Below are 13,400 nucleotides of genomic sequence, written 5' to 3' on the forward strand. Positions count from 1 at the left end.
TACAAGAGACAGAAACCCACCGAGGTACCTTAAGGACTTTGATTTAGGTAGATGGTACTCTCGAGCACCTGAGTGACCAGCCCGGGGCAGAATAATCCCCTCACTCAGTTGAAGGACTGGGTTGTCTACCCCACCTTCATAGTTTGAATAAGTTCACACAGTTAAATAAAATAATAGTTATTAATAAAGGCAATAAATGTTTGTTACAGATTTGAGTTAATGTAACAGCCTTGGAGTATCCAGCTACAAGTTAAGTTGCAGTGATTTCAGTATTGACATAAAAGTGATTAATACAGAAAACATTATAGTTTATAATGTACTCAGAAGGGGGGATGTTATGGTAAGGACTAATTCAATGGTTCATGCAGCACCCTCTGGTGGTTGTGCCGTGTGTATTTGTTGTTGCAGCTTGGCAATAAACGGAGTCGCCATGTTAAGACAGAGCTGTCCCAGTCTCGTTAATGGTGTTGCTATTATAAACCCGAGAACTACCAAAACACACCCTACCAGCCAACCTCAGATCTCCACGCAGGAACACATGAATGCACATACATTTGCACACATCCACAAATAAACTCCCCTAAAGAAACTCCCCTGACACTGGCAACAGTGACGCCAGTATGTTACGTAGCGATGAAAAGTCTAACGGTGCAGATTCACGGAGTAATCAGAAAAGTTTAGCATGAATCTGGATATTAGATTCAAGATTTAAGTTTTAAGCTTATCAAATATCACTTGTTAGAAGAGATTTCTTTCTAAGGATACCGTTTGAAGAAATCTCTTCTCAATCTGCTGTCCTTTTCTGCTTGCATCTTTTTTTTTTCATCTAACACTGACGTTATTCCATGTTAATTATTTTTTCTCCGTGAAAAACACAGCAACTCATCTTATCCCGGTACCAACTCATCTTATCCCGGTATCCACGGTACCCATCCCTAGTTGTCACATGACATTTGTGGACCCCGCTATTTTTTTAGTTGGACAATTTATCAGTAAAGTTTCAATCTCTGTTATTACCCCTAGACTAGACCGGCTGCACCACACAGACACAGACACTGCAAACCTCATCTCTGGAGAAAAACCACAAGAACAACATCCAAAAGAAAGAAAACATACCTTAGAAACATGCCGGGTTAGAGGAGACGGCAGCACTGCAGAGGTGAGGACAGGCATCTGGTGAGGACAGGCATCTGTTTGAAATAGACAAAACAGTAAACATAGTCATACAGACTCAGAGACGCTTTCCATCCAATCTGTCTGAGTTTGAGCTGTTTTACAGTGAAGAATGGGCAAATATTTCAGTCTCTAGATGTGCAAAGCTGCTAGAGACATACTCCAAAAGACCTGCAGGTGTAACTGGAGCAAAATGTGGCTCTATAAAGAGCAGGGGGTGAATAGAAAAGAATGACACACTTTTCCAAATTTCATTTGCTTAGAATTTTGACAACCATGTATTATTTTCATACCACTTCACAATTATGTGCTACTTTGTGTTAATCTACCATTGAAACTGTCAATAAAAACATCTTTTGTTTGTGGTTGTAAGGTGACAAAATGTGCACAAGTTCAAGGACTATGAATGCTTTTTCAAGGGACTGTAATGTCAAATCACCCCCCATGCACACATCAGTGCACATGCATGTACACATATGCAGAGTTACATTATCAAAGAAGCTAAAAAAACAAGCTCTGCTTTAACTTTTAACTAAAAAAAAAGACTGCAAACTTTAGGAACAATATGGAATGAGTGATAATGTCATCATTCCATGAATTGAAAAAATTTGTTTCACCTTAAATCTTTTTTTCTTTTCTTAATTGCAAAAACTGTAAATTTGGCTCAGGGGGACCTGAAAGCCAGGAGACAATTTATTGACTTTGCCCACAATCTTATGGAGGAAAAGATTTCCAATAAATATTAATAGAGCAAAATCTCTCTCTCTTAAGTATTTGCGCCTAACCACGTCCTAACCTAGCAGTCATATACAGCTATTAATTAATCCTGCATTTTTTTGTCAAAGACATTTCTCACCATGAAATTACCCGATTCAAAACATGAACACACTGTTAGCCTTTTCAGTAATTTCCATATCTTAGTACTGCAAAATCAACAGTAAAAAACTCTAAAGGATGTTGTCGAAGGAGTTTGCAAAGAAAAGACCTGGATGACTGAGAACCTTCACAGTAGGGCTGGGTATCGTCACTGATTTCTAGAATCGATTCAATTCCGATTCACAAGGCCCCGAATCGATTCGATCCACGATTCGATTTAATTCGATTCAATTTAAATCTGGAAAATTTTGACAGTCAGAAATATTATAATTCAGATCAGTACATTTACATATTTTTGTATCTATAAGAAGGAAGCTGACACTTTCCAGACTTTATCAAAGGTGTGAGCATCACAGCAGAGGCCTTTGTGTCAAAGTAGCTGAGGATAAAACACAGAAAAACATGAAGGTGATTTTCCTGGCCTGGGATTTTATAAAAATATTCTGCAGTACATCAAAAACGAAAGAAAACCATTAATCAACATATGAACATTACCTCTGAAGTTACAGCGGTTTTATTACAGACACAGCGTTTTGCATTTTGAATAATTTTAAAAAGTTTAAATTTGTTCAGTATTGAACAGCAGAAATGAGGTTTTCTTTTCGGAAGAATGTAAAAGGGAAAAAACAGCAGCCGACAGCCTGTAAACAACGGTAGACTTGTGCGTAACAAGCAAGCGAATAATGCAGAAAGGGAAACTGTTCTTGAAGTACAGAGAGAGAGCTGTGCATCGCAGTGGAAGCAAAACAGTAAAAGTCTGAGTGAATTCATGACGATGTTTATGTGAAGCGTTTGGATCTTCTTTTGCTGCTGGTTCGGTCAATATTGTTTGGAGAGAGATCAAACTAACAGCTTTAGAATCGGCGCATAAAGGGCGTGCACACAAAGCGCAGACCCGCCGACAGATCAGAGTCAGCGAGCTGTCGGCTTTCAGCCCCGACTGTGAGAAAAGCGACATCTAACTGATTCTGATCCGCGGGTCCCGCTGTGTGTTTAAGTCTTTGTGCAGAATCCGTGTTCCTGCTCTCATTTACTGTCTTAGCTGTTTGGTGGTTCTTGAAATTTTGTGAGATTTCACCTGAGATTCTGGCATTTTGGGCAAAATAAATTTATATTAAAAAATCGATTCAGGATTTTAATGAATCGATTTTACGTTATCCAAGCCAGAATCGATTTTATTCGATGAATCGATTATAAGAACCCACCCCTACTTCACAGTCTAAAGGATGTTAGCAGTTTAGTACTGTAATTTGCATGTAATTGTGGGAAAATTCCATGAGATTACATTATTTTTACGGTAACTCACCGTACTCATGGAAACAGCTGTAAAATACAGCAAATGTAACAATTGGTGATGTTACTGAGATTATACTATTACACCATCCGGATTTATGTTGTTTTCTACTGTAGATCTAAGAGTAATTACTTAAATCCTCATTCAGAGTGTATTACTATAAAATGCGATTCACTATGAAAGTAGTATAACATATAAACTACAATATACAGCATCATTTTTAACTTAAGGAGTAAGTTGCAGCCACACTAAAATTTAATTCCTTGAACTGAATGGAACCTCATATATTAATAAATGTATTTGTTTAGTCAAACAATGTGAAACATTATTAATACTATTAATTAATAGTATACTTGTAAGGTTAGTATTGTGATAGAGTCGAGTATATTTTAATTATACCCTTGTAGACATTATGACATTATGCTAGTACAATTATGGTGAACAAAAAGTACATCTAAAAGTTAATTTCAAGAATACTGTTATGTACTAAAACGGGGGCCAATATAGTACCAAGAAGCATTATTAGTATACGTACTAGGTAAGGTATACTTGGGAAATATAATTGAAGTATACTTATTTTTTGTATGGCCAGCAACAAAAACTAATGGCTACATTTAGAGTAATGTTTAAAAATGACTTCATTTAGCAGGATGTTGCTTTTTTCTCTTCTTATTCTTTCTTATACTGAACCTTCATTTGTTTTGTATAAGATGGTACTTTTTAAGACACCTCTGCCTAACTACAGTGAACTGACCTAATAATATGCTCTGGTCGTCATTTTACACAAGGTGTCACATCCATGAAACCTACACCACTAACCAGCATCAGTCCTACAACTTCACTCTCAAAATTAATAAATTCTGGGACAAGCAGAAACTGTATTTTTAGCGGTGCATTTTGCTGCAGGCCAGACTGCTATTAAATGCTCTCCTAAAGAAATAATTCCTTTGTAGCACCACTTCGTCTTGGTTCAGAAGAGATGTCCTGGATATACGTGATAATGTAACACATTATCACAGTTTAGCGCGTTGGGTTGTGTTTTTAAAGCGATTGTTATGTTTTAAAGCTTTGTAATGCGACAGGTGCGATAGCCGACACCACACCTTCACCTGACGTACAACGTGACGTATGACGCACACGTCGGGTATTCACTTTCAAAACAAAAATGGGGATAGAAAATAGAAAATATTGCTCGAGGTGGTTAATGCTCCTTTCGCTGGTTGCCAACCACCATTAAATAACAATAAGAAGAAAATATTGATCTGCTTCTCTTAGTTTTGCACGTTTAAGCTGCAATTCAGACTCAAACAAAGCTGCAAAGCAGGAGAACAACATGGCCATCAACTATTCTGTGCCACAGATTCAGTTCGCTGCAGCACAGAGTGATGATGAGACCGTTAACATGTGCAACTTAGAAGTAGTCAGAGGTAACTGGATGTTCAATGGGATTAAATGCAAGGTTGATTGGATTATATCTGAAGATCATATGCTATTCGTGATAACTCTGCTAGACTCCAAATTGCGGCTCGTCCATGCGGGAGTATCCCAAAATTAAATGAAACCACTTAACACTATTTCCCTAAAATGGACTGACATGGGACACATTAAAGTTGGATCGGAACCAGCTAATCAGTCTGAAGGTAAGTGTTTTTTTCACTTATTCGAGAGAAGTCCGAAATGCGTTCTTAGTACTGTTTGTTTTGACTTTTAAGCTACCCTACCAGGATATTTTCATTCAAAGACAAAATGTCAATATCTATGAATGTGGAGACTCAAAAGACTGGTTAGGTAATAGTTGCCGATGGATTTATGAGACTTGATAGAAACTTGGACGTTTGCAACAGGTGAATCGGTGAACTACCGAGGTTGCGCCCAAATGCTTAAAGCTGTTAGCTGGTCAGTGTTTTCAGGTGTGCTTGTACTACCTGTACAGTGCGGAGTGCTGACTAAGTCATGTTAAACCCATTAAAGCGTCGAGCTCAAATATCTTTTCATTTTTGTGCACTGTTCTCTTGTTGGCACACATTTTCTGTTTATTGAAGCCTTTTGTGAATAATTTTGATCATGTAAAAACTGGGAATTGGTCCCTATTGACAATACTCTTACTTTTTGCATTGCATATGTCCTTTAGCAAAGGTAATTGGTCACTGAACTTTTTGCAACTGTGTATTTCTAAATTTTGTGGCTTCAGTGCACACAAATTTATATTGTTCAGCTTGCATGTTAAAAGCCTGCCAAGCACCCCAAGGCTGATTATGCTTGGTAAGAAGTCATTTATGAAATAGAGCTGATTAGACCATATTAAAATTTCTGTTTGGCACAGGAGCTTTTCGTGGACACAGGTATCCAGTCTCTGTTTTGTTAGCTCAAATTTCTGTAATTTCCTTTATAAACCAAGGTTGTTGGACATGTGTCTCAGTGAATCCAGCAAAGTAACAATATCAAATTTCACATTACATATTACTGATCAACATAGTAGTCTAGCTACACCAACAGCAGGAATACTGAAGTCAATACTGTAAAGTTTAACAGCAGCACAAACTATAACTCCAAAATAACCATACAGTTGATTCACCTCCGGTACTTTAACTGGGCTGACTCTTTGTTAGGTGTGTTTAATGGGCAGAATAATTCCCAATTATGTACAATTATAATATGTTAAAATGGACTTATGTACATAAGGCCATTAATAATTAACTGTACGTAGCTATTTGCTTTATGACTATCTAGACAGTGTGAAGAAGTGAAGTATTGAAATTATTTTATGTTGCATAATGACAACATGTTGCCCCTATACATTTAAGGACAAAGTTCAATGACCGCCACCTGCTGGATGGTGAGTGCAGAGGGGCGTGTAATTGTTGAGCTGGACAAAGAGAACATCTTTGCTGATGCAATGTCAGTCTTCTTTGGTTCATTCTATGTATTGAACCTGGAATACCAGGAGTCAGCGTGTGCAAGGTTTTTTGTAAGGATAAACCCAGAAGAGGGAACAAAATGTACCTCCAAGGTTGGGACAAGAAGGACTGGGACCACTGTGAAGCGAAAGGTTGTTCACATTAACCCTCATGTCACAACTTTCCTCCAGTGGCTTACTGAATTTGAGTGGAGAACTTCAAATTAGGTAACTGTTTTTGCCATTTTTAGTAAATTTCTTGTATAATTTAAGTGACCAATGTGTTGTTACCCATGTCTCCACAGATGATCCATGGCCCATGCTTTCTGGATATTTACACAAGACGAGCAACAATGAAGACAAGCTCTCTCGCCATCTTGCAAGACGCTGTTTCTGTCCAATAGGTTTTTTTGAGTGCAAGTGTTGATTTTTTTTCCTGCTTTTACCTGTTTGTTAAAAATTATTTCAACTACTTACACTTTAATTGTCACATGTATTGGCTCACCCTACAAATCAATGAACTCAGTCCACAAAGCAAGATCAGGGTTCAGTGCAGGTCAGTCAAGTTCCTTCACACCACACACGCTCATCCATGTCGTGGACCCTGCTTTGTGCATTGATTTGGTGGTGTGAGCCAGTATTTTGGACAAAGTGTATATAAAGGCAGACGTGTGGGGCTTGATATTATATCCATTACAATTCAGTTTGTTTGTATGGTGCCAACAAAATGAATGCCAAGGCACTTCACATTGTAGGTTTGAGACCCTACAAAATATAACTAAGGAAACCCAACACTTGAGCATGTGTTGTCTGCCATGATATGGATATGACATAATATCGTTATTGTTTGTACAACCATCTGAGAAAATAATGGATTACATGGTTTAGTAAAAACAAGTGCTTGCTCAATGAAAATATGTTTCCAGTTCTTTTCAGTTATTGATTTTGGAAATGTGTATTTCAGCAGGGAAGAATCAGAATTGAAATAAAGTGGTGTAAAGCACATGAATTATATTTTGTGTGTGTGTGTGTGTGTGTGTGTGTGTGTGTGTGTGTGTGTGTGTGTCCATCCATCCATCCAATTTTTTTGGAACCCTCCAGTCTCTTACAGTATGTTACTGTTAACTGAAATTACGGTAAATTACGACCTGTTAAAAGAGTAAATGACCGCCTGTTAGGACACGGTATCCTCTAGCAGAGATGAATATTTTTGGTACTGATGATGCGTGATAACGGTAAGTTACTGGTTAATTTATTGCAGTTTATTACCTTGCAGCGGGCTTACAGTGACATACCGTGAATAAACGGTAGTATACCAATTTCTTAATCACAGTATGATGTTACTTTGTTGACGTAATTTACGACATAACTACATAACGGTATCTCACTGACATAACTGTCGCCAGTGAGATACCGTAAAAAAGGCTACGGTGCGTTACCATAATTTGTCCAAGAGTATTATACCACACCAGCAAAAAACGGTATCATCCTGCAGAAAGGTAAGCTACCGTAACACGGCGTCACGGTATGACGCTGGCAGCAGTGACACCAGTATGTTACCGTAAAGTGGCGATGAAAAGTCTAACGGTGCAGATACACGGAGTAATCAGAAAAGTTTAGCATGAATCTGGACATTAGATTTAAGTTTTAAGCTTATCAGATATCACTTGTTAGAAGCTCCTTACCGTTTGAAGAAATCTCTTCTCAATCTGCTGTCCTTTTCTGCTTGCATCTTTTTTTTTTCATCTAACACTGACGTTATTCCATGTTAATTATTTTTTCTCCGTGAAAAACACAGCAACTCATCCCGGGGTGCCAGGAAGTCGAGCTGCGGATCGCAACAGAAAACTTTTCAAACTGATTGCAGGTTGATCCAGGTATACATTTGAAACAGGTTCTCCTCGGTGACGTGACAGTCGGAACGCATCTGCATAACCATGGTTACAGGGGGACGCTTTGGAGCTCTGCTGCTCAGCAGCAAAATATTTCAGATCAATATGTAAATACTCCAACTCTAAAACCAAGTAATATAAATATGCTGCATATGTGTATATTGCGTTCATGTGCGTGTGTGTGTGTGTGTGTGTGTGTGTGTGCGCTGCGTGGTGACGTAGGCGCGTGCATGTGTGCCCCTGTCACAGCTCCTTTCAGCATGGCCGGAGGTAAGTCACTGCCACTTTGCTCCCAGCTAATTAAAGTTTGTTCAGATCCCAAGCTGCAATGTGAATACAGCCAAACCGCCGCGTTTTTGTTTGTCATTAAGAGACTCATTCGGGATAAGTTTTGTGGAGGGCGGAGTTCACTAATATACGCTTATGAGTTTTAGCCGAGAACGCAGCTAAAATGCTAGCATGCTAAGTTAGCCTGATTGCTAGCGGCTACTCGCGGCAGTCTTTTTTTAACAGCATGCACTCTTTTTTCCTTCGTCAGGAGAGGTGTACTGGCAGTCGCGTGACACACACAGATCAGACACATATTTCTGTGTTGCAGGTATGGAGATGTTCTTATGTTTTGGAGATGCAGTCTTTCATTCATTGTTTTTATAAGTACAGTGTTGTACTGCCTGTTAGATGGCGGTTATTAATATAATTGTACTGAAGTATAATGTTTGAACTATAAGTACCAGAATATTGGGTCCTGGTTATTGAATTGTATTTATCTGACTGTTTATTTGTTTTTGAATTATTTTGTTTATTGTTCTTATAAGTTGTTTTTGATGTTTTTTCAGTGACATATTATTTATTTTGTGCTTTTTGTTTTTGAGAGCTTAAGTTAATGTTTTAAAACAATTTGTTGTATTTGATTCATTATATTATTGTAGTGTTAATGAAGCTGCAGACACAGCTCCTTTCAACATGGCCGGAGGAGAGGTGTACTGGCAGTCGCGTGACACACACAGATCAGACACATGTTTCTGTGTTGCAGATGTGCAGTAAAGAGCCAAAGACCCAGTACTGTCTCCTGCCTCTTCCTTTCACGCCAGAACACAACGCAAGAACAACAGGCGTAACACATGAACGGGTTACACATACTGAGGTGAGTTGTTGAGGATATGTCGAGCTGTCGATAAGCACGGCTGTTTCTGTGCTCTTATATACTGTTAGCCTGTTTTGCTGGCGTTAGTGAAGCTGTTTTCAACTGGATGTAACATTGTTGAACTCTGATGATTAATGAATAAACTCTCGATGTGACGATGTGAGCATGTAATTGTAACCCTGTGTTCATTTAGTCGTTTGATACCGTTTAATATCCAGCACATCTATTGGGTGTTTTATAACATGCCCTGGAATCATTTTAAGTTTTACAATGCCGGTGATTTACGACTCTTTCGCGACAGTCAACTGTGGCGTAAACTCTGGCGGGTCTCAGAGCTAGCTTATGTGAGCCAGCAGTGACATCTATACATGCAGTAGCCTTAAAATACTGATTATTTATTCTCCTGCTAGGTAAGAATTTGTGTTTTATACGTTTATTGTCACATTGTGCGCCATGTTATTGTTTCGGTGAAATGAATTTCTACAATGGCGGACTTAGACAAAATAGTGTTACTGTTAATTTGACTCTCTGCAGTGTTTAAATGCTTACACATACACACACACACAGTTACTGTCCCTCCACACGTATCAGTTCTGCTTCTATGCCCCATCTTTGTTTACCCTTTCCCACCCAACAAGTGCATAAATAAGATGTTAAAAACGTCATCATCATATCAAACATGATCGATTTGGGGGGAGTTTGTTTGGCACATGCTGACTGCATTCTAATTATAACCAGAAGAGGAGGCGAGAGCAGAGAACGAGAGTGCAGCAGTTTGGTGAAAGGAACAGGTGAAGAAGAGGTGAGCATCCAAGAGACGAGCAAGAGGACGGTTTCAAAGCAGACATTATGGCACAATAAAAGCTGTAAGAGCAGAGATTCATTCATATCTTTACTATTTTTCTTTAGCTTCTACTCCCGCTGCTTACAATAAATCCGAGATAAAGAACAAACAAGAACAACTCACATGGCATTGATTGTTTAGTTCAGTGTCACTCTGTGATTGTTTGACATTTCATATAAATGTGACTCTAAAATATAGCCAATAATATTAAAAAGCTGCTGTTACTGAGTGAAACTTGAAGGATTATGATAAACTTCAGTTCTTACTGAATCTGTAACATTGCTTTTTTAAAAATTGTTAAATGACTTTTGTGTCACTGTGCACAGTGAAAAGCTCACCTGATGTAGTGGTGAGGCCATGTTCACCACTAGATGGAGACAACCTGGCACAGGTTTTTCTATGCACTAAATTTCACCCTGAAAAGCCTTGGTGGGAATTGTTGTTTCATAGAAAGTAAAGGAAAACATGTCTTGAGGTCTTTTTCCAGTGTTTTCAAAATTGTGTTTTTCACATACACATCAAAACTTCACACAGACAAACACACACACAAAACAACAAAATATGTCAATTAGGGAGGGCAGAGAGCGCAGCCTTTACATTGTTTTATTGTAGAGTGACAGGAACTGCCTATGAGCTTCTAATCAACTAGAAGTGTTGACGGAAAATCTATCAAAGGAAATAATTGATGAAAATCAAAGAAGAGAAATATTTATGTGATGTTCCATTTTCCTGAGAGCTGATTGGCTGTGATGACTCCTTCAAGTACTACATGCTACTTTGTCCTGCTAGTTAAGCCTGCTGTCTGTTCTCAGGCCTCCTCCTGCTTCACTGCCATATATCCACCACCAGAGGGCTCCACTGACCTGCCTGCTGACATCACAGCACACCCCTGTGTCATGTGACCTGGCAGGAGTAGCAAAGCTGGACTCAGACCTGGCCAGGCAAGTTCAAAGGCAGCTGTGGTAGAGAGAGTATATGGGCTCAAATTGTGCTCATAAATATTTTGTACTTGTAAATCAGGATTTGTGTGTTAGGTGAGCACTCGGCTGTCAGGGAAACTTGTTTTGTAAAGTTCGTTTAGCTAACCTGTGCAGGTGAATGAATTTACCCTGACTAAAGAAATCAAGAGAAACGCACCAGGCTGCTCAGTAACTAACCACGGTTACTGTACTTTTATTATGAGTATTATACTGTAAGAGCAACAGGCTGGACTCTGCTTCTGCTCCTGTGCAGAGCTGATTATTAAATATGTGCAAACAGAAGCGTGTTTTCTGTCGCTTTCCACATGTGGAACGACATTAACGCCAACTTTTAAATTCCCCTCATTAGTCAATAGCTACGGATTAAATAGCAAAGCCCGATACTTATGTACTGAAACCAACTACTTCCGCTTGGCAGCTTAAGTTAAAATGTTAATTTTTTCCTCTGATTATTTTTTAGCACTGACTCTGTATATTTTTTGTTTGTTGCAAATATTCAGGTTAAAAAACTGTCCGAATTATATTTAATGAGGTATGTTCACAAAGTCACATGTGCAGTACTCTGTACAGCTTGCATCCTTTAGGACAAATAATTTGAAGCATTAATATTTCTTGTTCAATACTGAGCTGATAACACCTCTGTATGTTGTGACCAGGATGCAGCAGCAGACTGAACCTCGACTGAAACCTGCTCCATCATCTCATCTTTGCAGATGTCCATTTATAAAGCATCAACAACTCAAAGGTAAACATGATATTAGAAAATGTGTTAGTATATAAGGCCTTTAAAACAAATAAAAAATAAACAGCTGTCGGCAGAACTGTAGGACTGAACAACTTCAGATCCCGAGTGTGTGAGGCCGGAGAAGGATCAGCTCTATTTCAGATTTGAGATAAACTTTATATTTCAGTTTGTGATGATTCAGGAGCCGTCCTCAGATTCAGACCTCAGCACCACCCAGTGACAGCAGACAGATCATCCTATATCTTCACTCTTTGTAGTAACTGTAACTGTAGTAAATTAACTGAAGAAAACAGTACAAAGGTTAACGTACCACATGTGCTGTCAGTGAAAGCTGCAGCTGTTTTATTGATAAATTTAAAGACAAAAGGTCAAAAGGATTAATCACCCCTGTAACTGTGTCACTATACATCAGCATTAACAGGACCTCAGTTTGGTGTTTCAGAAAGCTGCTGATCTCAGACCTGCACAGCTTCTGTTTTAAACACTGAATGTACTCAGCTACATGAAGAGCACATGATGTTTTCTCTGACACAATTAAATAAAACCTAATTAAACTCAAAGGTTGTTACTTGTTTTTGAACTAAAAACTTGTGATCTGGAATTCTTTCACTGTTTTTGACAATAGTGTTATTTATCATAAAGTAATTCAGAGTCATTCATACCAGAGTAACCAGAGAGCACAACATATATTTAACTTTCTACAGGACTTAAAGCTATGATATTATGTAAAAGTCCAGACCCTCGGAGGATTATCTGAGTACTTCTAACACTTGAGGGAAGATGAACAACTTTAATAATAGACCAACGCATTTCGGCTTGTGGCCTTCATCAGGGCCACAGCCGAAACGCGTTGGTCTATTATTAAAGTTGTTCATCTTCCCTCAAGTGTTGCTGGAGTTCCTGCTTTGTGAATTCTTTTATCCTCTCCATGCACCTTGGAAGCAGGTGAAGTTGTGCCAGAAAACTTTTTTTTTGCTACTTCTAACATTACACAAAGCAAAGGTCTCCATCAGTGTTCATGAAATGCTGGGTTCATCCTTCTTGTGAGGGAGCTGCTGGTGAAGATCACGAGCCCTGCTTGATCCTGGCGACGAGTTTCAGTCTTCCTGGTGTTTCTGAAATGATGCCTCTCACTGTGGGTCAACAGAACATCTGGCACAGGACAGCTGTAATGAAAGAAATTGAAGAAGTTTTGAAAAAAAATCTTGGAAATGCCCTATATGTGAGAAGCAGATTTTGTAGATAACTAACAAGATAACTAAAAGTATAATTTGCACCATACATTTACTAACCTTGTCATCTCCTGCACTGTCTGTTTTGGGGCGTGTCCTTCCCAGCGCTCATGAGACTGCTTTGCTGCACTGTGGTATGAGGTACTAACCTGTTGACAGTGTTAATTTTAAAATGTATTCCACCAAAGATTATAGAAGTAATGTATTCTGAATACTTTACAACTACATGAATGTGCTATTGCTGTGTGATTTATTACTATTACCGAAGGTTACTCTCCATACCAACACCAACTAGATGTTTAAATCTTAATATAAATGAGTAAC

The 13,400-nt window shown here is 38.6% G+C and overlaps 1 protein-coding gene across 1 annotated transcript; it reads left to right on the forward strand.

Annotated features, from left to right (window-relative positions):
• The first annotated feature begins 8,043 nt into the window (after window positions 1-8,043).
• LOC146554265 (uncharacterized) lies at window positions 8,044-12,431 on the forward strand. Its single transcript, XM_085255279.1, has 5 exons — window positions 8,044-9,275; window positions 10,014-10,141; window positions 10,446-10,510; window positions 10,932-11,060; window positions 11,756-12,431. Exons 1-4 carry the CDS (start codon window positions 9,253-9,255, stop codon window positions 11,019-11,021), a joined length of 306 nt encoding a protein of 101 aa, XP_085111405.1. The 5' UTR covers window positions 8,044-9,252; the 3' UTR covers window positions 11,022-11,060; window positions 11,756-12,431.
• The last annotated feature ends 969 nt before the right edge of the window (window positions 12,432-13,400 follow it).

This window comes from Mchenga conophoros, linkage group LG18 (assembly GCF_057382185.1).
Source record: "Mchenga conophoros isolate Kocher_MC1m ecotype Shallow Benthic linkage group LG18, M_conophoros_male_GT1.1, whole genome shotgun sequence".
NCBI classification, from domain to species: domain Eukaryota; kingdom Metazoa; phylum Chordata; class Actinopteri; order Cichliformes; family Cichlidae; genus Mchenga; species Mchenga conophoros.

What these genes read in the sequence shown, in the direction of transcription:
- LOC146554265 (XM_085255279.1), top strand. Translation starts at nt 9,253, where the DNA reads ATGAACGGGTTACACATACTGAG. An exon ending in AACGGGTTACACATACTGAG is followed by an intron (nt 9,276 to 10,013) that starts GTGAGTTGTTGA and finishes AATTATAACCAG; the next exon opens with AAGAGGAGGCGAGAGCAGAG. An exon ending in ATGGAGACAACCTGGCACAG is followed by an intron (nt 10,511 to 10,931) that starts GTTTTTCTATGC and finishes GTCTGTTCTCAG; the next exon opens with GCCTCCTCCTGCTTCACTGC.